The 26,018-nt window shown below is 35.6% G+C and overlaps 1 protein-coding gene across 1 annotated transcript in view; it reads left to right on the forward strand.

The window, feature by feature from the left end:
* Positions 1–26,018, forward strand: part of TPO (thyroid peroxidase) — a 229,982-nt gene that overhangs the window by 69,058 nt on the left and 134,906 nt on the right. The window contains exons 5-6 of the mRNA XM_044659561.1: positions 16,004–16,133; positions 18,782–18,988. Coding sequence (XP_044515496.1) covers positions 16,004–16,133; positions 18,782–18,988 — 337 coding nt within the window. The remainder of the gene's footprint in view (positions 1–16,003; positions 16,134–18,781; positions 18,989–26,018) is intronic.

A 26,018-nucleotide genomic window follows, 5' to 3' on the forward strand; every position in this document is an offset into this window, starting at 1 on the left:
GAGTAAAAGGTACTTTTAAGGTGTGAATTTCAGGACTAGAATGATCTTCCCTGGATAAAGTGTTTTCTGGGTTATGGCAGAGAAATCTGGACTTTAGTCTATTGAAGAATGATGAAATGATGAAGGAGTACCTACTCAGCATAGGAGATTGTCTTCATGAATACACAGAGATGAGAAATGATACCATGATGGATTTGAGGAATTGTTAGTAATCTAGTTTATTTGGGATATAGTGTCTGGTGTGGGTGAGGGTGTAATGTGAAATAAAGCTAAAAGAATAGGTTAGAATTAGATGATATGGGACTATGATTAACAAACTGAGAAGTTTGTGTTTTACCTTAAGAGCCTGGGAAACTACTGAAAGGATTTGAGCAGTTTGACATGGTCAGACCTTTGCCTTAAAAAGATTATTTTGTTTGGGTATAGTCCCTGCTCCTAGGAAGGCTGAAGTTGATGTACCACTTGAGTTCAGGAGTCCTTAGTTATAGTAGATCTAAATGTCCAACTAAGTCTATCGCCTATATTGTGAGCTGCCAAGAATGGAGAATTCCATTCCAAGTGAGGCCAGAAAAACTAAGTAGGTTAAAGTTTCTATAAAAGGATTTGGCCTGAGAATAGCCACTATACTTCTCCACAGCTGTGGTGGGATAAGACAACTTGGGTGCCCAAAAATTAAATGAAAAAAAAAGGATTATTTTGCCAATTGTATAGAGGATGGATTGGATTTAGGAAAGGAAAAAGAAAGGAAGCAAGGTGTTAACTATATAGATGAAAATTTTAATCATTGTACAAATATTTCCAGCTCTCTGTATCTCATATTATAGAAGCCCAATATTTAGTGCTAAATATTCATAGCTTTAGACTTTAGTTTATTTTTGCTTTTTGTGCTTTTCAATTAGTGTTGGCCTGCTTCAAATAATCCACTCATTTATTTCTATTTGTACTAAATGCAGTTGACTTATGGATGATGTTTATGCACTTTAGGGTAAATGACTTAATGTAAGGAAGATTTACAGAGCTCTATAGATGTGACTGGATGTGAGATAAATGGTTCTTTGAAATCAGAAGGAACATCAAGACATAATTCAGCAAAATCTGAACAACATGTGTTAGGAACAAGTATTTAGACAGTTGGGGGTAGTTGCTGGCACACTGAAATGATCTGAAGAAAAATGATTTGGCCTTTCTTTCATTTCTCACAAAAAAATATGAGGATCATAATATAGATAATCATGATGTTTGATAAATAAGAATTTCAAAGCCTTCTGAAAATATTGAGTGTTAGACAGATATGTATGCTAATATTAGATAAGATCTCAATTTTCAGAGAGGCTTTAAAACATTTCCATATATTCATGATTATAAATTAAATAGTCCTTCTCACAACCTTCTAACTGACTCACTTTCCAATTCTAGTGAGTATGACTAGAGATTCAATAAATAATGAGTCCTGACTTTACACAAGAAAATCATCATGACCTTTCTTGGACAATGAATTAATGCTTTCAGGGTGTTTAAGTCTTAATCAAGACAATAAGTGGAGATCGCATTGGATTTGGAGACAAAAGAGACCTGATTTTGAATTTTCTCTTTAATACTTATGATATCTACTATAGTTGTTTGACCTGAAACAGTTCGCTTAACCTTTTGATCTCAGCTACTCCTCTAAATTGAAGGAATGGACTAAATATTCTCTCCCTGCCTCAAGCTTCTTATCATTCCAACCCATTCCACTCAGCTGACAAAATGACTTCCCAGGCATAGATCTGACTTTGTCCCCTCCCTACTCTATAAAAGCCACTTTTTTGATTTCCCATAGTCTCCTGGATCAGTTTGGTATTTAAATCTCTTTACAACCTGGATCCTTCTTACCATTCTGCTCTTTCTGAACATTAGTCCCCTCTATTCACTCTACAACCAAACTATACCCACCTACTTCTTCCTTGCATGTGAGATACTCTGCCTTTTAAATCTATGTTCCATGCTTCAAGTCTCTTCTCACCTCTTCCCTTTCTCCTATCTTTCCTGGGTTGTTTCAAGAATCATCTCAAGTCTCATTTTCCAAAGAAGTCCATACTTTCCCAGTTGTTCCCCGATCCCCATACCATACCTACACTTGTCTTTCTCCTTAGAATGTGAACTCCTTGAGATCAGGGACTGTTTTTGCTTTTCTTTTTATCCTAAGCATTTCACTCTGTGCCTGGTGCATCGTAAGCACCTAACAAAAACAAAAACCAAACAAAATTTTTGCTGACTTAAAGACTGACTAACCTCATAGTCTGACAGACAGAGTTAATATAATGAGAATCCAGTCAATTTTATTTTGGTGCAATAAGTCACATTTTCAGTCTTAACCAAAAGTGGAGTCAATTGTCATTTCATATATCTTTGTATCTATACACATGCATTATATACACATATAAATATAGACAAATGTAAATGCATTTATATGAAATGAGAGTCATATTACTACTCTGGTCACATTTGAGAACCAGAACCAGGGTAGAATGGTGAGACTTTGCTCACAAAAAAATATGGCAATACTTGTTTTTCTCCAACTGAACCTGAATGCATTAAGAATCAATAAGTTAAAATAAGAAGCTACTAGCTGTGGCCAATGCCACAGAGAAGACCTCCCCAGAATATCTCCCTAGAGGCAGCAGCTTCCCAGGATTCCTGTCTCTGCCTATATTCAATACCACTAAGATTCAGTGTTTTGGTCAGCCTAAAAGTATGATTTAACATGCTAAAATGGATTTTCTAGGCTGATGTCATAGTGGTGAAGTATACAGATAAGTAGTTTTTGGTCAGTTGCTTTTCTTCATTTACCCTTTTGTGTGAAGCTGAGCTTCTCCTCACCTCAGTCCTTTCTCCAAGAAGGAATGGATTCTCTTTCAGACTCACAGGAAATAATGGGAAGAAAATCGAGAAAGGTCCCAATTCCCATCTAAAGCCTACTAACTGGTTCCCATGCCCACCAGCCAGTATATTACCTAATACAAGTATATATACTCTTTGTGTGCAACCCAGTGTGTTGTCTAAGAGATAATGAAATATCAGAAGTAATTCTTAATACTACATATCTCTATAATTCTGCTACACTGTGCTGCCTATTGAACCTAAGGAGTGAAAAAAATTAACATGTTATCTTAAAGTTCTTTAACTCTTAGCCATAGTGATTTGCAGTATAAATGTATATAAATATGCACAAATGTGTAATTTTTATATTTATAACTTCATATATAAGACAAATATAATATAAAGTCAAATAAACACAAATACAAATATAGACATTTGTACTGTTGTATACATGTGTGTATGTACACATACATATATGTATGCTTGTATATATTATATATACTTATGTATAGGGAGAGAGAGAGAGGAAGAGAGGAAGGAAGGGAGGGAAGGAGGAAGGAAGGAAGGAAGAAAAGATGGGAAGGAAGGAAGGAAGAAAGGAAAGAAAGAAGGAAGGAAGGAAAGATAGAATGAGGGAGGAAGGAAAGAAAAAATGGAAGGAGGGAGGGAGGGAATAAGGAAGGAAGGAGAGAGTGAAGAAGGAAGGAAGAAAGGAAAGAAAGAAGGAAGGAAAGAAGGAAGAAAAGATAGAATGAGGGAGGAAAGAAAAAATGGAAGGAAGGAAGGAGGGAAGGAATAAGGAAGGAAGGAGAGAGTGAGGAAGGAAGGAAGGAAGGAAGGAAGGAAGGAAGGAAGGAAGGAAGGAAGGAAGGAAGGAAGGAAGGAAGGAAGGAAGGAAGGAAAGGAGTCATGAAAGGAAAGAAGGAGAGAGGGACGGAGGGATGGAGGGAGGGAAGGAGGAAATAATTCATCTAGGTCAATCCTCACATATCCATCTATTAGGCCAATTCTAAAGCCTTTTCAAGTTATATCACATGCCAGAATTTGAATTCTACTCAAGTCTTAAGGTCATCTCTATGACTCAAGAAGGCAGTGGCAGATGCTATACTAGGTAGGAAGGATATAAAGATTAGCAAGAAGCAGTACTTGCTCTCAAGGAGAATGCATTCAAATGGGGGAGACCATATGCATATATGTATGTACATACATATATGTATATGCATGTGTATAAATGTATATATGTATGTTGTACATATATAGGTGCATATTTCTCTGGATATTTGTTTATATACACATATACCTATATAGACAGGGCAGCTAAGTGGCATAGTAGATAGAGCACTGAGCTCTATCAGGAAGACATCTCCCTAAGTTCAAATCTGGCCTGAGACACTTAATAGCTGTGTGACCCTGTCATTTAACCCTGTTAGCCTCAGTTCCTCTTCTGTAAAATAAATTGGAGAACGAAATGGCAAACCATTCCAGTATCTTTCTAAGAAAAGCCCAAAATGGAGTCACAAAGAGTCAGACAAGACTGAAAAAAACTGAACAACAAAATACAAATAGCTATAGGATAGTGATGTAGGGTGCATATATGTAAATATATAATTTATATTTTTAAATACATACATATCAACTTCTCTATTTGAATGTAATTTCCTTGATAGCTGTGGCTACCTTTTAATCTTTGTATTTTTGCTCCCTAGAACAATGCTTTTATTGTTGAGATAGAAACAATAACATTTAGCAACTGATACCAATTTGTGGGATGAGTGTGAAAAGTAAAAGATGACACCAAGAAGTTGGAGACAATAGATAGATGTTGTTACTTTCAACAATAAAAAGAACAAAAGTGAATTTGAGATGTCCATAAGACATCAAGTTCAAAAAGTCTAAAAGGAAGTTTATATTAAGGGAATATAGCTCAGAAGAGAAACTAGGTCTAGAAATGTAGATCTCAGAGGCATCTAAATAGAGGTGATATTTGAAACAATGAGATCTCTAACTGACAGAATAAAGAGGGAAAAGACAAGAGAAGCCCAGGACAGAACCTTGGGAGCTTCCAGAGTTAATATCTATAACATAGAAGAAGATCCAGCAAAAGAAACATAGAAAGACTAATGAGACAGGTAGGAATATTAAAAGCAAACCCATATAGGAGAGACTATCCAGAAAGTGGTCAATCACAGGTTCTACCGAGAAGTCAAAGAAAATGATTGAGAAAAGGACATTAGATTTAGCATTTTAAAGATCATTCATAGTTTTTTTTTAAAGATTAGTTATTTCATTGTAAGACTGTAATATAGATTGAAAATCCAATTAACAATAAAATTCAACTTTTTGAGTTCGAAGGAAAAAATTGCTTCTAAATTTCCTTTGGTGTAGAAAACTGGAGTAGCATCAGGGACAGAGTTTTCTCATCTCTCAATGTCTCTAGTCAAATAGGAAATTTATAATTTTTCTCCTGATGTTTCACTTAGAATTCAGAATATCACAGGGGCCTTGGTAACTGCTGCCACAGACTTCTTAGGAAAGATGGGGGAGTGTTTCTAAATAAATCATGGGTAACTAGGATCAGATACAGCACCACAGACATCTGTCTCTCCTCTAAAACACTCTTTCAAAAATGTTATTTTATTTTTGTCAGCTTTATGATCATTTTTCTCCAATGCTGCTATTCATCCAAATCCAATAATAAAGATAGAAACTCATCCACTCAAGGATTCAGAACAGCCAGAGGAATTTAACTTAGCAGTGGTGAGGTGCTATGAAGCTAGGTCAGTGAGTAGGGCAGCAGAGATTTTAGTCAGTCATATTCACACTCCACACACACCTTTTTATGTCCTAAGATTCTCTTCCCTCTTCCTAAACATTCTTTTGACCCTTCCCCTCTAGAAGAGTATATTTTATTCCACAATAGATTTTAGGATATAATAGGGATGTAAAATGGTCACAATCCTACCTCAATACCATTCCACCTTGATTGGTCACCACTATGGTTTACTTATTGCCTAGTAGGATCCCAATATACATATTCTTTCTATCATCTAGCAAGTAAAAAAAAAATTACCTCAAGATTCTCTTTTATAGTACTGAAACACCACTCAAAGATTAAATTCTAGAAAAATGCTACAGTCTTAATGTCTTTCTCTCTTTCCTATAGGAATGCCCTCTACCATTCACCTCCTCACTGTCACTTTTAAACAATGGTATCAAAAAATTAGAAATATAACTATTTTCCAGTGTAAGCCTGGTACAAGACCATGTAAACATTTATGCAAAGAAAAGATACACATTTTAAGAAGCAATATGAACTTCTGGAATTGGACTAGAGGAAGGTATTAAGTTGGAAAAACAAGTGGAAAAGGGAAGAGATAAGAAATGAAAATCAATGAACTGGGTCTGTAATCCAAAAGGACTTCCAGCAGCAAAATATATGTCCTAATGGAGTTATTTAGGGAAGACTGGCATCCCTGACATGAGGGTTTGCCAAGTCCTTTTCAGGACTACTCATTTATCTTTTGTGTCTACCTTTCATCCAACTCTCACCCATGACCCTAAGAAGCTTTGGCATGTCCGGTGGCCACACCCTGGTAATACCATCTCAGTAGGGTAAAACTGGTTGAGGATAACTGACAGATCTCATCCCCATTGGTGAATTAAAGGTATGTCTACCCCAAACACAGGAAGACTTCCAGCAGGAATGGGCAGATGAGAACAATTTGTTCTACCACCCAAGAAGACAGCTGAACTAGATGTTATAGAGCACTTAAAGGTTGGTCAAACATCAGAGATGCCAAAGTCATCCACTATATTCTTTCCCATCTCCAGTCATCCTGACTTTTTTCTTGCCACTGGGCTTTTGATGACTCTGAAAGAAAGAATGAAGCTGATGACTTTATGTAATTCTGATTCATTTAAATCCAACTAATTTGTAAGTCAAAATAATACCTTATAATGCATTTGACTTCTTTGAAATGAAGGATGAACAACAATGTGTCCTGGCATTCCTCAGTGCTAGACTACTCTAGCTCCTGGGCATTCTTTCTCTGCCACTGCCATTCCTGTTGCCCTGAACTTCTGACTTCTTCTCTCCATAATCCCATAGGACTGAAGAGTAGATTTTGAGTCACATTCTCATATAACCCCAAGGACAAAAAAAAATCCTCTCCCCAGGTTATTTGGGGGATTTCTGCTCAATATTTTTATATTCCTTTCAAGTATCTTGACCTCCTTAGTAAAACCTGGTTTTGAACAAGGTAGCATTGCTTTTCATTTGTGGAGACAATGTGATGCAGTAGAAAGAGTGATGCATTTGAAGCAAAGACCCAGAGTTCAAATCTTAGCTCTTCTACCAATACCTGTAATATCCAGCAAATCAAATTACCTGTCTTGATCAAGATTTCCTCAGTTACAAAACTGAATCAGTATGACCATAGGAACTCTGGAGTATCTCCCAGTTCAAGAAATCTCATAAAAATTTCACTTTCAAGAAGCCAAGCCCTGGCTTCTACACCAAGCCTTTTCTGATTCTCTCTTTCTGAAAATGTCACTGACTTCTTCCCTGATTTCATTGCATTTAATTAGTTTATATTTATTTTTACTTATTCTGTTTATATTTATATATGTACATGTGCTCTTCATCAATGAAATAAGCCCTTTGAGAGTTCGAAGTGTCATTCTTTGCATAATGTCAAGTAATATAGTCATGGGGACATAGCAAGCACAAAAAAAAGTTTGTTGATTGAATGGTCTCGGAATTTAAAGCTGAAAAAGATATTAGTATATAGAATATTAGAGCAGAAATAGACTTTAAATCAGAGAAATGTTGAAATTGGAAGATGAAGTGATTTCAGAAGTCATCTAATAAAAACCTCTCCGTTTAGAAATGGGAAAGTGACTTCTATAAAGTCACACAGATAATGATAGTCAGAATTTCAAAGCCAATTTTCTCAACAACAACAATAGTGAAGAAAAATCATTCCAACAGAGGTTCAGGAACTTGTCCATAGTCACATAGCTAGTGTCTTATGTCTAATTGGAATTCAAGCTCTTCCCGACTCCAGATCCAGTACTCCATTTTCTGCATCACTTAGATATATCTGGCATGCTGTAGGAATTCATAAATGCTTCTTGATTTCCTTATTCTTTTATTCTGAACCTCATTACTACATCACAAATGGTTCAAAAACATTTTGACTAAGGAGATGTGAGTATCAAATTGCCAGTTTATATTTCAAAGAGTAGCAAGAAAAATAAAAGAAGGGACAGCTCATTAGCTCAGTGTCTAGAGAACCAAGCCTAAAGATTTGAGGTCCTGGGTCTAAATTTTATCTCAGGCATTTCTTAACTGTGTGACCTTGGAAAAGTCATTTAATTCTAATTGCCTACCCCATAATGGTTCTTCTCTCTTGGAACTGATACTTAGTATTAATTCTAAGACAGAAGGGAAGTTGCTTTTTAAGACCTAAGTATGAATGGAAATCAAGATTTCCTAAATTAAAATAATATATTCAATAATTAGTTTTTATTTGCCTGGTCCTTTTATAATGTGAGATATTAAATGCAGAAAGAATCTGAGAGGATTGATCTGACTTGGTTGGTTCCCACAGTAGGAGAAAAAGGAAGGATGAGTTAAATGAAACAAAATAACTTGTGGGACAAGGGAGACAACCTGGAATGCTAATTTACTAACTCCCACATCCATCTTTATCTAACCAATCATTACGAAGGCATGGAAATATGCCCTGGAGTCTGCTAACCCTAGATGGATTCACTCATAATAGACCCTATCACCCTTTTTCACCAGAGGCTAAAACACTGTAAGCACCAGCATTCTGAAACTACTCAAGTCTATAGTCCTGGAAGTGCTGACAAGTTCCAGGATAAATCCCATTTGTCATGGCATGACCTAAATTAGGAAAAAGAGGATTCAGCCACGATTGACATTTGGCCTCATTGTGCCATTTTGCTATTTTTCTAGATCTGTGATTTCATCGATTTAAGGAAATCTCTTGAGGAAATGTCCTCTATAAATGCAGATCAGTAATTGCTCGCTACCTCATATCTCAGACAGTTGGGGTATTAAGAATTTAATTCAACAAGCATTTGTTGGACACTTAAGGATGTCCCAGACACTGCTAGTCTAGTTCCCTCCTATCTTTAGAGTCTTTTCATACCTTATTTCCCATCCCATGTTACTTATATCTCTGTGCAATGACATTGGCCTCCTGGTCTTGTTCTGCAGACAAGACACTCCATCTCTCAGTTCCAGGTATTTTCTTTGGCTTTTCCCCAATGCCTGGAATACTCTCCTTACTCATCTTTATCTATTGATTTCCCTAGCTTCCTCCAAGTCCAGACTCCCTAAATGTCACTACTGCTTTACCTAATTAATAATATTGCATGCAACTGGCTTATATTAATTTTGTATTATTCTCTTTGTATTTCTATATTTACGTGTAGTGTCTTGCAAAAGAATGTAAGCTTTTTGAAAGTAGAGAACTTCATTCTTTTGTATATCACCAAGCATTGTAGTCAGGAGCCACTACATACTGCTAGCTAGCATCTTAGATGGAGTGTAGGGGCTGGAGTCAGGAGAACTCGCCTTCATGAATTCAAATCTAGCCTCAGATTTTTGCTAACTATGAGTCTCTGAGCAAGTCATTTCACTCAATTTGCCTCAGTTTCTTTATCTGTAAAATGAACTGGAGAAGGAAATGACAAACCACTCCACTATCTTTGCCAAGGAAACCTCAAATGGGAGCATGAACAATTGGACGTGACTAAAATGACAGAACCACCAGAACTGATCTAATACAAAAAAAATGTTTGTTGATTGATTGATCCTGTGATTTAGAGCTGGAAAGGAATTTAGAATATAGACTGATTCCATACTTTTCATCATCTTTCCCGGTTCCTCTTAATTCTAGTACGTTCCTTCTTTTAATGATTTTCTATTTGTCCTGTATTCTACTTTGTTTATGTTTGTGTGCAAGTTGTATCTCCCCCCTCCAAATTGAGAGGATTGTCTTTTCCCTCTTTTTGTATCCTCAGTACTTAGCACTGTGCCTGGTACATAGTAGACATTTAATAAATATTTACTCATTGATTGAAGAACATCATAGTCTAATGGACTTGCCTATAGACATACAACTAATAAATATTAGAAGTGGAACTTGAACCTCAGGTTTCACTGTCTCTGAGATCCGTTCACTATCTACAATATTAAGTTACTATTTTAAAAATTGTTTTAGAAATGTGCTATATAGGGGGCAGATGGGTGACTCAGTGGATTGAAAGCCTCCTGGAGACAGGAGGTCCTAGGTTCCAATCTGGCCTCAGATACTTCCAAGCTGTACGAGTTATTTAACCCCTATTGCCTAGCCCTCACCGCTCTTCTGCCTTTGAACCAATACACAGTATTGAGTCTAAGCTGGAAGGTAAGGGTTTAAAAAAGAAAGATGCTATATTTACTAATTATAATTTTTAAAATTAATAAATATGTGACTAGATAAATTCCCTCTGAAAATGAGGTACAGTTATCTGCTTTTAGTCCAACTAGATTTAGAGAAATCGATCTGAATTATTGCTAGATTACAGAAGAGGTAATATATGTGAAAAATATCTTCTAATGTAAAGCTCACTAATAATAATAATAATAAATGACATTTATTTAGTGTTTTTATCTACACTGAATCACTTGATAGAGCTGGTTCAGCCAAGTGGTGAAGTAGGTAGAGTTCTGGACCTGAGTTGTGTGACCCTGAGCAAATCACTTAATCACTGCCTGCCTCAGATTCCTCATCTGAAAATGTGGACAATAATGATACCTACCTCCCAGAGTTGTTGTGAGAATAAAATGAAATAATAGTTGTACAGTTTTTGAAAACCTTAAAACACTACACAAAGACTCTCTAATGTTGTCAACATTAGCATCATCTTCACAATAATCCTGGGAGCTAAATAATACAGATATTTTTGTCCCCATTTCATAGAAGAAGAAACTAAGTCTCAGAGAACTTAAGTAATTATTTAAGATCTCATGATCTTATGGTTTGTATCAGAGACAAGATCTGAACCCTCTTTTGTCTTGATCTCAACTACTGCTTTATCTACTACACCCTGGAATTTAATTTTAATGGATTCATTATAAAAATTAAGCACTACAATGAATACTAGCTTGCATTCATGGGGTGCTTTACCATTAAAAAATATAATCATCATATACATTATCCGATCTGATTCTCACAACTATTTTGGGTGGTCGACAGGGCAGGAATTACTATCCGCATCTCACAAACGAGGAAAGTGAAGTTGTAAATTTATCATCACACAATCAGAAAATGTCAGTGACAGACCATGGTCAGAAGCTGAGGCCACTAGGTGGCAAAGTACTTGACCTAGAGTCAGGAATAGCCTAGTTCAAATGCAAACTCCCTTACTAGTTATGTGAACTTGAGCAAGTCATTTAATATCTGTTTGTCACATTTTCTCAGCTACAAAATGGAATAACAATAGCACCTACTTCCCAAGGTTGTTAGGAGATTAAAATTAGATAATATTTGTAAAGAATTTGGAAATATTAAAGCACTATATAAATGCTAACTATTATTAATTATAACTCTCAAGTCCTCTGTTATTTTCCCAACACTTCTTTTAGAGTTTGCCAGCTCTTAGTGAACTGCTAAAATATAAAAGCCAATCAAGAGGAAAAAAAATTGACTAAGCACTCAAATTAACATTTCATTATTTTTAATTGAGTGAAATAGTGCCTTTCCCATGAGCAGCACTTTATGCAATTCCAATAAAGACAAATCAAGTGTAACCGCTTTGAATGCTTTATTAAGGCGGCTCCAACCTTCAAGCGTGGACCTACTGCTGTTAATTAACTACATTACTGTCCCATCTAGTTTTGCAAATTGAGCCACTATGATGCACTGAAGATCAATGAAGAAGTAATAATATAATTATTCCCAGCTTTGAGTCCCCCCAGACATATGCCATTGTGGACCTAAAGCATCATCACTTTCCATCAGTGAGCTATTTAAGTACAGTAGACAGGAGGATATAAGTGCTGAGATGAATTAAGATTCTTTCCCTTGGAGTTAGACCATTTGAGATCATCAACAGATTTGAGAATGGAAAGAACCCAAACTTGCTCCATCACCATGAGGGCTTCAAATGAATCTTTCTTGTAATTGACTATTTAGATGCTATTCTCCATCCCATGAAGATTTCCCTGATCCCTGTTGGTTAATAAGAACCTTGCCTAGCAAATCCTCCATAGTACATTGTTTTAATGGAATCATGGAAAATTAGTGTTGGTAGAGATCACAAAAAAAACACTAGTACCAAAATTAGGGGTGGGGATTCCTACTACATGCAATATTTAGGACAAGTGGAATTTCAGACTTTTCTTGAAATCTTCCACTGAAGGGGTAACTGAGAAAATAAACATTTATTAAGCACCTACCATGTGCCAAGGACTGTGCTAAGCACTAAGAATACAAAAGAAATTAAGAAAAAGTCCTCAAGGATCTCAAGGATCTGACTAATGGTTCTATACTTCTCAAGGTACACTATTCAATTTTGGACATCTCAACCCTCATTATTTTCTTACACAAAGCATTAACTTTCCTCTTTTTAACTTCTATCAGTTCTCTGCTTTAATTCATTTATCATATAACATATTGTATTACATATCTGTTTGTATGTCTTTCTCCTCTCCAGATTTATAAATTCCCTGAGGAAAGAAACTATGTCACATTGATAATCTACATATCCTCTTGTACTCAGCTGTTTAATTGCACATTAATTGAGTCTGTTGTTCACATTGTAAATGAACACACATTTGATGCCTGTGGATAAAAGCAATTAACAATATGTTTATTCTATTGATTAAACTATGGCTCAAACTTTAAAACATTTGGTTATTAGTTTAGATTATCAATTTTATCCTAGTTTTTGGAAGTACATTTGTCTTAAATACTCCCTAATTAAAATGTGTCAAGAATTCAAATACTGCTGTCCCAAAGAGTCAAAATGAGTTATAGTTATGGTTTATGCTTCAGTTTTCCAGAAACAGCAGTGAGGTCACCCCCATTGCTTAAAAAGCTCCCGTCGTTACTCATTACCTACTGAATAATATTCAAATTCCTTAGCCTACCATAGCCTACATGATTTAGATCCTACCAATATTTTTAGTCTCATCTCTCTTTCAATCACCTTATGCTCCAGCAGTTACTTAATGTTACTCTATTATGCTCCTAGTCTTCCTATTTTCATTCTTTTGTTCAAGTACTTACCACTACCTCTAAGGCCATGTTCTTCCTTCTTTATTTGATTCCTACATCAAGGCAAATTAGTAGCATAGTGAGTAGAACACTGATTCTGAAATCAGGAAAATCTAAGTCCAAGTTCTGCCTCAGATTCTGAGAAGCAATCAGTATTAGCAATACTAGGCATGTTACTTAAATATGTCTCCCTCAGTTTCTTAATATTTGAAGTGATAATAATAACAACTGCTTTTCAGAGTTGTGAGGATCAAATGAGATAGTGTGTATATGTACTTGATAAACTTTTTCAAAGTCAAATTTGAATTTTATATACCCCACAAAGCCTTCCTCTGCCACACAGACCCTTCCTAGATCCAGAAGTCATCTCTTCTTTCCATTGAATTTTTTCCACACTTGTAACTTTACAATTGTACTATAAAGTATTTTATCTTGAAATACAGAGTGTACTACAAATTAATGTTTCATGACCTTAACTTCATTGTCCCTAAGGCAATAAAATCCTTTTATACCACACTAATAGATTCACTACCCCACTACCACAATAACTTTTAAAAAACTTTCCATCACTCTTCAAATTCCCCATGATTCTTTTCCCATGTCACCTCTTGATCTTTATTTCACTAAAAAAAATTGAGGCTATTCACTGGAAGTTCACTCCTCTTCCTTCTCATCATACATCACCCAAATGCCATCTGCCACTATTTCCTCTTTCATCCCTGTCTTCTTCTCAAGGAAAACCCCTCTATATGCCCAAATGATCCAAATCCAGTTCTTCCACGAATTACTCTTCTTACATACCACTCTTTCAATAATCATCAATCTCTCCTCATCTGTTGGCTACTCGTGTACTTCCTACAAACATAGTCATGTTTTCTCATCCTCAAAAAACCCTCACCACCACCAGCTATCTCTCTCCTGTTTACTTCTATTTGTATGTGCTCTAAATTTCTTGAGAAATCCATCCATAATCAGACCTTCACATCCTTTTCTTTTACTATCTTATTAAGATTCTGCACTCTGGATTCTGACCTCATCCTTCAAAAGACATTTTTATCTCCAAAGAGAACAATAATATTCCCTAACTGATAGTAAAAAGGATGTGAATAGGCAGTTTTTAGAAGAATTCCAAGTTATCAATAGCAATGTTAAAAAATGTTCATCATTAATAATTAGAGAAATGCAAATTAAAACAATGTTGATGTAACACATCATACCCATCAGAATGACCAAGTTGGCAAAAAAGAGAAAAAAAAGCTGGAGGGGCAGTGGGAATAGTTACTTTAATGCACTGTTAATTGAGATGCAAACTGATCCAATTATTCTGGTAACGAATTTGGAATTGTGCCCCAAAAGCTATTAAATTGCATACACCTTGCCCCAGCAAGACTGCTCATAGGTCCAAAGAGACCAAAGAAAGACCAAAAGAACACATATGTAAAAAAGTACTTATAGCAGTTCTTTTTGATGTTAGAAACTAAAAGGTTATCTAACAAATGGTGAATTGCTGAAGAAATTAGGTATGGAGTGAGCAGAACTAGGAGAAAATATGTATACAATAACACTTTAAAGATAATAAACTTTGAAAGGCTAACTGATCAACACAGTGACCAATTACAGTTCCAAAGGACTCTTGATGAAGCATGCTATTCACTCCCAAACAGAAAAGTGATATAGTTGATGTACAAATCGAAGCATTTTTATTTTTTCTTTCTTTCATTCTTCTTTTCTTTTTAATCCCTTATTCCTTTTATTCCTTCTTTCCTTTTTATTTCTTTATTCATTCCTTCTTATCCTCTCTCACTTGTCTTACTGTTCTTGAAAAAGACACTCCTGCTCAGCCCTTAACATTTCTCTTGATCTATCCTTCATATCTAGAATTTTCTCCTTATTCCTCTTTGCTTCTCATGTCTCCTGAATTTCTTTGAATATCTGATAAAGCCTCACCTTCTGTAAGAAACTTTTCCACAGTTTTTAATCTTAGTACCTTCCCTCTTCCCATTTTTCCCTGTTTATATGGGTTTTTTTATGTTATCTCTTCTATTAGACCGAGCTTCTTAAGAGTAATGACTTTTTTTTTATCTTTCTTTGTATTTCTAACTTAGTGCCTAACAAATAGTAGATATTTAGGTATTTAATAAATTATTTACATGACATTTCCCCAAATATACTGTAAGCTCAAAATATAATAACTGCATCTTATTCTTTGTGTTATACTATTACTATACTACCTCATTGAGTGTCTTCTACTGAGTACTTACTCTAATAAAAATTTTGAACATATATATACATATATATATGTAATGTATATATGGTATCTCTATCCAGAACATCTCTAATATATTTCCAGATAGGAATGTCCCAAGCAGGGTATGGAAATTATGACACATCAGGAATCAAGAGGCACAAAGGATTTCACAGACTATTATGTCTAACTGAATAAGAATCTCTTTTGTGGAATTGAATCAAAATTTTAAGAGTTAAAGGGATCTAAATGATTGCTTCATCTAACTCATGTACCAAAAACTCCTCACTATCATATACTCTGCAAGTGGTTATCCAGTCTCTTTGATAAGATCTCCAAAGAAGAGAAGCCTCCTTAACAAGAAGGCAACATTCAGAGGGCTTTTACAATATAGGAATGGGTGCTCGTATTTTATATACTGATGGTACTTTTTGCTAGGAATGACCTCCTCAGATGCCAAAGACATACAATGTTGATACCTGTACCAATGGCTTTGAACTTCTAAATCAAAGAGACAGTTTTCTTCATAGCACTGCTTTATCCCTCTTCTCTTAGATTTGGTTCTCACTTCTCAAAAACTTTCAAGAGTTTTTATTTTCTATAGAGACAATCCCAGATGGGGAGCTGCCAACACAGCCCTGGCTCGATGGCTCCCACCGGATTATGAAGATGGAGTTAGTCAGCCAAAAGGGTGGAATCCCAACTTCCTTTACAATGAATTTCCTTTGCCACTGGTTAGTATATCATGGTGCCATAAAAATCAAGCTAACGTGTTTTTCCATAGCACTTAAAGAGTTCCAGTAGTCTTTAAAAGCAGAATGACGTCAGATACTTTCCTTGTGGAAATGACATTGTGTAAGCATGGGCATTCATGCAGTCACTTAGGGCACAGATGGACAAACTGCCAAAAGAGGGAAGTGCATCTAGGGAGCATTTGAACCACCATTCTCATTCCATAAGTAGAAAATGATCCAAAGAAAGGGGAAAGGTGGGGCAGCCAGGTAGCTTAGTGGATAGAGATTCAAGCCTGGAGACAGGAGTCCATGGGTTCAAATCTGGCCTCAGACAGCTATGTGACCCTGGGCAATTTCTTTAACCCCAATTTTCTAGCATACATGGCTTTTCTGACTTGGAAACAATACTTAGTATTAATTCTCCAGAAAGTATAAGTTTGAAAAAAAGATAGAAAGGAGCTGGCCAAACATAAAATCATATGAATTATGATTAAAATTATAAACTATAATTATAAGAAATAATTATAATTAATGCCTAAAAGTTTTGACTCCTCCTGGATGCTCCTTCCTAAATCTCAAAAAATAATGTTTCATAAATAGACTGAAATGAATTTTCCCATAATTGGAGGTTGGAGTAGAAAGGAGAATGTATAATGCAAAAGAAATGTTTATTTCTTGAAAAAAAAGCATTAAACAGTTGACACGGTTAATTTGGTCAAATCTTGGTCAATTCTCTTTCAAAATTATGTAGTTTTCCTTAGATTAATAGGTTGCCTAGGGAACTGACCAGTTATTTCATCATATGTAAATACCTTGTTGGTTTCTATTTTATATAGCATTTCTTTGAGCATATACCATGTGATGCTTCTTTTTTTAATCATTAGAAATCATTAAACACTGAAATCAATACAGGCAACTAAAGTTACTTTGCAACCATTTACCTTTAATGTCATTCCATGAAGTAACATTACATATTTTCAGTCACCTTAATTTCTCATCCAGCAGGTATCTTTATCCATTCATTATGACATGCTCTTACACATTCTATTGGAGGAAATTAAGTTATGTATGTGTATGCATACATAAAGATGTGTATCAATGAAATATAAAATAATTTAATGGGAAACTAATAATTAGGGGGACCAAGAATCAGAGAGAATGAACAGATGAATGAAAAGCATCAAGTTTGAGGACAGAGGTTTGCAAGAGTTGCAGAAGTAGTCATATAGATAATTTCAGTGATACATTAAGTATTGAATCATTATGAAATGAAAGAGAATGTAGCCTGATACAGTAGATAAATAGTTGTTTTTGGAATCAAGAAGCCTAAATTCAAGTCCTGCCATCAACAAATACTATCTGAGCCAGGGAAAGTCAAGGCAAATTTCTAAAATTATAAATTTCAAAGAAAATGCCCACTAACATTGGTAAACAAAGTTTCCTCAACTGAACTTCTTTATGGCAATGAAATGATAGGATAGGTTCAATAAAAGAAATAGTAATACTAGATCAAAACAAAAACCAGACTGAATTTAGTATCTTATATAGAAATCATTAAATTGTTGTTTACACTAAGAAAGTCTGAATTTCACTACAAGTTCCCTGTAGAGAGGATCAGGTAATTTTCCATCTTTATATTCCCAACATCTAGACCATTTATTACATGTTAAACTGCATTTAATATATGTTAAAAAAAACTCATTACCGTGTCCCTTCACTGAACTTAAACTGAATTTTGACTACTCAAAGCTGAAAACCACTGGTGTTGGTAAATGAACTAGAGAGATACTATACAGGGTGAAGAGAAGAATGGACTATCTAGATTCACAGAGACATGCATTCCATTTCCTCAAATGCTTAGTTTTTGTCTTAAGTTTAAAATTCATAGTGCATAAGCAATAGGTGACTTTTCACAAATTTATTTTTAATTACCATATACCTAAATGTAAAAAAAATTAATCATAATAATGCCTATTGTGTATGATTAAAAGATCTTCAACCAGATCTTTACTTGGATTCTTTTTAACTTTAAAGTCAATGCTTCTCTATATCCAGTAGAATGTGAACTACTCAAGAACAGTCTATTTTCATTTTTGTTTTTAAATACCCAAGGACCAACACAGTACCTGGCACATAGTAGACCTTTAATAAATACACATATCATAAACTAAGATATATTTTGAATTACACATCTAGATGAGAAAATCATAGATCAAGTATCTTTGAATGTGTTATAACCCTTGCTTTTGTTGTTCAGTCATGTCTAACTCTTTGTGACCCCATTTTGTGATTTTCTTCACTCAGATACTAGAATAGTTGGCCATTTCTTTCTCCAGTTCATTTTATAGGTGAGGAAATTGAAGTAAACAGGGTTGAGTGACTTGCACAGGGTCACACACCTAGTGTCTGATATCAGATTTGAACTCAGGTTTTCCTAACTCCAGATCTTGCTCTCTATCTACTGAGCCACCTAGGTGACCTACAACTTAGTGTTAACCCTTGTTCTGAGCATTAAATGATCACCAAAAAATGTTCTGTACTGCTCAAAGGAAAGTAGCACATGCCTAGGTTATCCTCTACCTACACTGAAACTAATAAGGTATAAGCAGAGGGAGAAGCATGCCTAAAAAACAAACTTTCTTCCCCAGGTTCGTGAAGTGACAAGAAAAATCATCCGTGCATCGAATGAGGCTGTGACAGAGGATGACCAGCATACTGATCTCCTGATGGTGTGGGGACAATATATTGCTCATGATATTGCATTCACACCCCAGAGCACCAGCAGAGCCACCTTCTGGGGAGGAACTGACTGCCAGAAGACATGTGAAAGCCAAAATCCCTGCTATCCCATACAGGTAGGCTTTTACCAGGTGGTTCCCAAAGTTTGTCTTTAAACAACTGGAGAGCTAGCGGTAAATCACAACCCTTCTGTCTGACATCCCTGAAATACAAAAGACTTTTATGTTGTATGAGGAATCAAAATCCTCTTGACTCAAGAGTTAACCTGGAAATTTGAGACTCTTCTTACTAGCTAGCCCAGATGTCTGTCATTACCTCCCTACTCTTCCTTCACAAGTTGGCCATATAGCATACAAGAAGAAAAACATGTTAAAAAGAAATATATTTTACTATATTTGAGAGGGGAAGCAAGATATAATGAGGAAAAAAGCACTGGATTTAGAATCAAGAGACCTATATCCAAACATTATCAGCCTTACCTCAGGAAAAGCCACTGGCCTCTCTGATTCTCAGTTTCCTCATCTGTAAATGAGGAAGAGTAATCCTCTTACTACCCAATAGGGTTTCACACACATCATATTGATGAGCAGTGATTATCCATTCTGCAATAGATAATAAAGTCTTCTAATGATCCACCAAAGTGTGCTGTGGTATCCTTATATGAAGACCAAGATAAGCCCCTATAATGGAGAGGATGCTCTACTGCCTCAGGCAGAATGACCTACCCACAATCAATAAGTGGTAGGATCAGGGTGTTCATCGACTGGGGAATGTCTAAATAAATTGTGGTATCTGCTGGTGATGGAATATTATTGTGCTCAAAGCAATAATGAACTGGAGGAATTCCATGTGAACTGGAAAGACCTCCAGGAATTGATGCAGAGTGAAAGGAGCAGAACCAGGAGAACATTGTACACAGAGACTCATACACTATGGGATGATCGAATGTAATAGACTTTTCTACTAGCAGCAATGCAATGACCCAGGACAATCCAGAGGGACTTATGAGAAAGAAAGTTATCCACATCCAGAGAAAGAACTGTGGAAACAGAAACGCAGAAGAAGAACATATGATCATCATGTGGTTTGATGGAGATAAGATTGAGGTTTTGATGTTAAAAGATCACTCCATTGTAAAAATTAATAAGATGGAAATAGTTTTTGAGCAATGATAAATGTATAACCCAGTGTAATTGCTTGTCAGCTCTGGGAGGGAAGGAGGGAAGAGGAGTAGGGAAGAACATGAATCATGTAACCATGGAAAAATATTCTAAATAAATAGAGTGTCAAAAAAAAGTGATAGGATCTTGGTGGCAAGTCATCAAGGGGGGCCATGCTGATGAATATCAGTGAGAGGATTAGCCAACTCGGGAGAATAATGAATACATCAAGTATGAAAGATAGCAGCTAGGGCACTGCTTCTCAAATGGAGGGCTTCCAGGTTAATGATATTTTATGAGAGTTTGCTTCTAGTCAAAATTCTGAAGATGTGTTAACTTTATATATTGCCAGAGAGCACAATTCATTGAAAGCAAAGACATTTAATGAAATAGCATAGTAAGAAAAAATAGCAATAAAATAATACCCCTTGGTTCACTAATTTATTTTTCTTTCAATCTGACTATGCACTTCTTGACCCGTAGACTTTTAGACCTCATGGTTGGTGAGATTTTCCCAAGGCTCTCATGTAGCTCAGACTGGAAAATTTCCAAGACGGGTACAGTTATAGGACCAGTACAACATTTGACCTCTCACTCCTTGGATCTAATCCACCCAAAAAGCCTCTTTCTCAAAATCCTGGTTCTTTCTTTTTGGTAGCTGCCTCTGTCCATACTCTCTTAGATCCATGTAGGTTCCATGACCTCCCTTTCTCCATCTCCATAAATATTCTGTTCATCATGTTAGGAGATGGGTTCCTCAGCATTATCTACCTGAACTCATCTTACTAATTCTTAAAGGTCATATAAGGGGATCTATTATTCTTTAGCCTTACCAGTACTTTTTTTTTTCTAATTCACTAAAGGAACTTTAGTTCATACTTCTCAAAGGTATCATCTGGTATAGTTAAATGAAATTTTTATCTAGTTTAACACCTTTTATGAGCCATAATGCTTGTTATTTTCCCCCCCTGGGGCAGCTAGGTAGCTCAGTGGATAGAGATCCAGGTCCTAAGACTGAAGGTGCTAGGTTCAAATCTGACCTCATTCATTCCCTAGCAGTGTGACCCTGGATGAGTCAATCCCAATTGCCCAGCCCTTATGCTCTTCTGCCTTCGAATGCACACTTAGTATTGATTCTAAGACATGAGGTTAGGGATAAAAAAAAAACACCCTTTGCTTACACTTTAAGATGCAGCCCAGGTTTCAATTCCTACTGATTGACTTTATTGATTCCCCAAGTTGTTAAGGACCTTGAATTGCTCCGTGCTATTTTAAATAAACTATGTACTTGGTATGTCCCTCCCAGAAGAATGTAAGATCTTTGCAGTAAGAGTTTGATTTCTATCTTTGTATCCCCAGTAACCATCCAGGACCTAATATTAGTAGTTGCTAAATGAATGTTTGTTAGTTTGATACAATCTTCTCAAGTCACTTCCTGGCTATTTTTAAGTCTGCAGACTAGAAAGCCTTTCCATGATCAAGGTAAGCTGACTACTCCTTTGTCCTAGTCAGAGGCTATTCACTAGCACCGAACCAATGCCAACCCTAAGTGCTTAAGACTAAAATTATCTTTTCTTTTAACCTCAGTGTCTGTATTTAAGATCCCACATCGGAATACTATTTAGGGTAAAATATTATCAGGTAACGGGGCAGGCAATTTGAAGACAAAGCAGAAGAAAGGAAAGGTTAAAAGGGTAGGTTATTATTTCTGATCTGCTTCGAATATATTCTCGCCTTTATTTTGTTTGTCATCAGCATCACCCCAACCTCCAAGTTTAGTACTTTATTTTGCTCAGCAAAAACCCTTCGGCCTCCCTCTCCAAAAAAAAAGAATGTGACCTGGCAATATCAGCTTTTCCCCAGCATACTTTGTGAAATTATTCCAATTCCATAAATTTAGAGGTATTTCACTATTCATTTCCAATAACTTTGAAAGTATTTAGCATTGTGGTATCAGCAAAAGAAGACTGTACTGGAAACAAGAGACCAAAGTTTGTATGCTGCTCTCCCTCCTCATGGTCATGTATTTATGGGCAGGTTGTGTGATCTCAATGAACTTAAAAAGATAATGGTAATGCTTTAAACTATTTACTTCAAAAAGAGGAAAGTACTTTTAATCTAATTATACTAGCAGAATTTTGAAATAGGAGAAAGAAAAAAAAAAGAAAAACACCAATAGACTTCAAGAGAAGAATATAGAAATGGCCATCATCTAGGAATCTTAGGAGATTTCTCATGCAAGTTCTTCCCAAAGAATAGTTCGCTGACCCGATAGGCCAAGTAATATTTTGATGATGCCGTCCCGACTGAAAAAAACAAATGAATAACCTCTGATTTCATAATATGAAAAGAATTTATTTGGTTGCTGAGATTTTAGAGAAAAATGTTAATATGAAGTTGAAATCCCATTATTCAGCGATAGCTGCTTTTTCTTGTGTTAGGGGTTTAGGGTTGGTTGTTGCAGGGGATGTGGCCACCTTTAAATTTTGAATATGAGTAAAGAACAGAAACAAAAACAAAAACTTTACAAATCGTTCCTTTTCCAAACCATCATACAGGTCAAGGTTTTCTACTCTTCTCTGAACCAACTTGAGTTTTTTGGTCAGTTTGGGGGGGCTTCAGAACTGTAATTGAATGACTCTCGCCCATTCCTAAGAGAACTGTATTTTGCTATGCTGATATCTGCAGCCCAGGGATAGTTTGTAAAATTCCACATTGGATCTCTACGATAGATAGATAGATAGATAGATAGATAGATAGATAGATAGATAGATAATAGATATTATGTAGATTGATATTATATAGATAAAGTATAAATAGTATACATAGTAGCTTAAATTAAATAGCATTTTAAGATTTGCAAAGTATTTTAATGTATTATTTCATTTGATAATCACCCCAACCTTGTTAGGTATGTGCTATTATTATCCTTATTTTAAGGAGGAGACTGAGATAGGTAAATTAAATTATTTTTTCAAGGATTACATCTGGAGTAAATAAGGGAAAAGGGAGGGTAATAACTTATTAAGTTCCTACTATGTGCCAAGCATGGTACTGAGTGTATTACAGACGTCTCACTTGATCCTCACAACTATCCTCTAAGGCAGTGCTGGGCAAACTTTTTAAAGAGGGGGCCAAAGGAAAGGAAATGCTCATCTGTCTGTCTGTTTCTAAGGCAACTCCTTCGAAGTTTCATTGTATTATATCCTACTCATTGCATTCTTCAGATTAGGAATAATGTCCCCAGCCGGATAGAACATTTTAGGGGGCCACATCTGGCCCGCAGGCCGTAGTCTGCCCATCACTGCTCTAAGGGATATGCTATTGTGATCTACATTTCATACTTGAGGAAACTGAGGGAGAGTTAAGTGACTTGCCCCGCTAGTAACTATTTTTTTTTAGTTTTGAACTCAGAGCCTCCTGACTCTAGACCCAGCACTTTATACTATGCCACCTAACTGCCTCTGAGGCTACATTTGATTTCCATCTTTCCTGCCTCAAAAGTCTAACACTGTACCCGTTATTCTGCACTGCCCTTCCAGAAAGCAAATCCCCCATAAAAATCTCATTTTAATATTGTATCCTATGAATTATACTTCTTTTTAGGAATAGAAATTGGTTTTACATGGGTAGATTTCATTCATTTATTCATCTACCTAAAAGCTACCTAATTCATTATGGCAAATATTTAGTTCCCAGTAAGAGAGGATAGGAAGTTAATTAATGGTGGGGTCTCAGCATTCACTAGTCATTCTTGACCACTTTCCTTTGTGTAACTTTCCAGCTACATTTCCTATAATTATTCTTTAATCAATGTCCAACTTTTCGTGGCTGCATGTGGGGTTTTCTTGGTAAAGAAATTAGAATGGCGAATTCACATTTAAGATACTTAAGACCTCTTAAACATGTTTTATTGTTGTTCTTGTTGTTGTTCTGTTTTAATTAAGGAACAAGTAACTTTCAGGAGACAATGTGAGTTGAGGTTTAAATTAAAATTTCAAATTCAATTCTGTCACAGGTTCTGGAAACAATCCATCTTTAAGTTCCCCCACATTGAATTATAAGGATTAAGAATTTTTCAGGTTCTAGTGGCAGGTAGGGTGGCTCAGTGGATTAACTCAGACTTAGAGAGAGGAGGCCCTAGGTTCAAATCTGGCCTCACATACTTCCCAGCTGTGTAAACCTAGGCAAATTAGTTAACCCCCATTTACTCCTTACACCTCTTCTGCCTTAGAACTAATATAAAGTATTGATTCTAAGATAAAAAAGTAAGAGTTTAAAAAATATTTTTTCAAGTTCTGAAGACAGATATTTTTTATATTCTTTAAGGCGGCCTCAATTACTATGTCCTACATGAAGTCTTTCAATTTTATCCTTAATAGAAGCGAGGCATTATAATTAGTGGATGTGAAAACACAACTAATGGGAGCTAAAGCTAAAGCTGAAGTGCTTAGCAAGATGCTAAAGAAACAATGTGGGGGAGGGAAGCAGAACACTGGACTTGGAACCCCATTTACAAATGAGGAAACTGAAGCCAAGAAGGGTTAAGTAACTTGTACAAAGTCACTGTGCCAAGTGATGGGTTTGTAAGGACAAAGATCTGGGCTCAGATCCTGATTGTATCACTTTCTAGGTACTTAACCATGCACTTAAATCTCTCTCAGTCTCAATTTGCCCATCTGTAAAATGAGAATAATAATAACCCTTGCATTACTCATCTCACTGCGCTTTGGGGAGAAAAGGCTTTTATAAATCTAAAAGTTTAATATTAACATCTCATTATTAAAGTCCCCACAAAGTCTTAAGTTGCTAATAATGGGTTACAGTAAATGGGAAAGTGATTTAATTTTTCTGAGCCTCAATTTCTTCATCTATAAAATGAGAAGGTTGGTTTCCACGGTATTCTTTCTAACTCTAAATCTATGATTCTACACTGATAAAGTAAAAAATAGCAGTCACATTTAGAATAGGAACTCTATGCTGAGTTTATAACATTTGTATTTCTAGCTTTGTTCTTTGGCTAGTTTGTTTTTAAAAAAAAAGCGGGTGTTTTAGGGGGAAGCAACTCTCTCCTCCCTCTGCTTTCTCCCAAAAGAATAAAGATGCTGAAAACTAACTTTTTCTGGGCTATATGTGGCCTGTCCTGTGTTGTCATTATAGAGTCTGTATTCAACCACTTAACACAAGATCAATAGGTAAAGCATCCTTTCCCAGACATTGAAAATGATCCCTGGGAACTGAAAGCTATTTTTCTCTCTTATCCTCTTGCCAGTAATATCTGTCTGAAGCACATACCCTAGGCATATCGCTGACGTGCCTCACCATGCTTCATTACATGGGCACGTAGCGATACATTGCAGGAGCTCAGAAATACCGAGTTTCAGAAAACCATTGTTGATACACAGGCTCCCCCGTAAATGGGGCCCATTGGTGTTAGAATCAGAAAACACTAGGGTGGAAGAAGGGAACTTTTTGTTATATTATGAGTAATAGGAGAAATTGGCATTGAGTTTTGAAGATTATAGCTAGCTGCATTTGGAGCAATCACCAGGTGCTCATTACCCAGAGCACACTGTGGCTTCTCTTAATAAAGATTTCTTAAATTAATAAACAGCATTTCAATTCAACATATAGTTATTGTCAGATGGTGAATTCAATGAATATTTTTATATATTTGTATAATATTTACATTTATAATATATTTATTTTGATAATGCATACATCATATTATTATAATACATGTCATATATTATATATTATAATAATAAAGTATTTATATAAGTAAAAAGTATTTATATAAGTAAAAATAGAAAAATATTTACATAAGTAAAATATAAGTATATAAGTAAATTTATACAAGTAAAAAAGTGAATAATAAAGTATTTATATAAGTAAAAATAGAAAAATATTTATATTAGTAAAATACAAGTATATAAGTAAATTTATATAAGTAAAAAAGTGAATAATAAAGTATTTATATAAGTAA

The sequence above is a fragment of the Gracilinanus agilis genome, chromosome 2 (assembly GCF_016433145.1).
Source record: "Gracilinanus agilis isolate LMUSP501 chromosome 2, AgileGrace, whole genome shotgun sequence".
Classification (NCBI taxonomy): Eukaryota; Metazoa; Chordata; class Mammalia; order Didelphimorphia; family Didelphidae; genus Gracilinanus; species Gracilinanus agilis.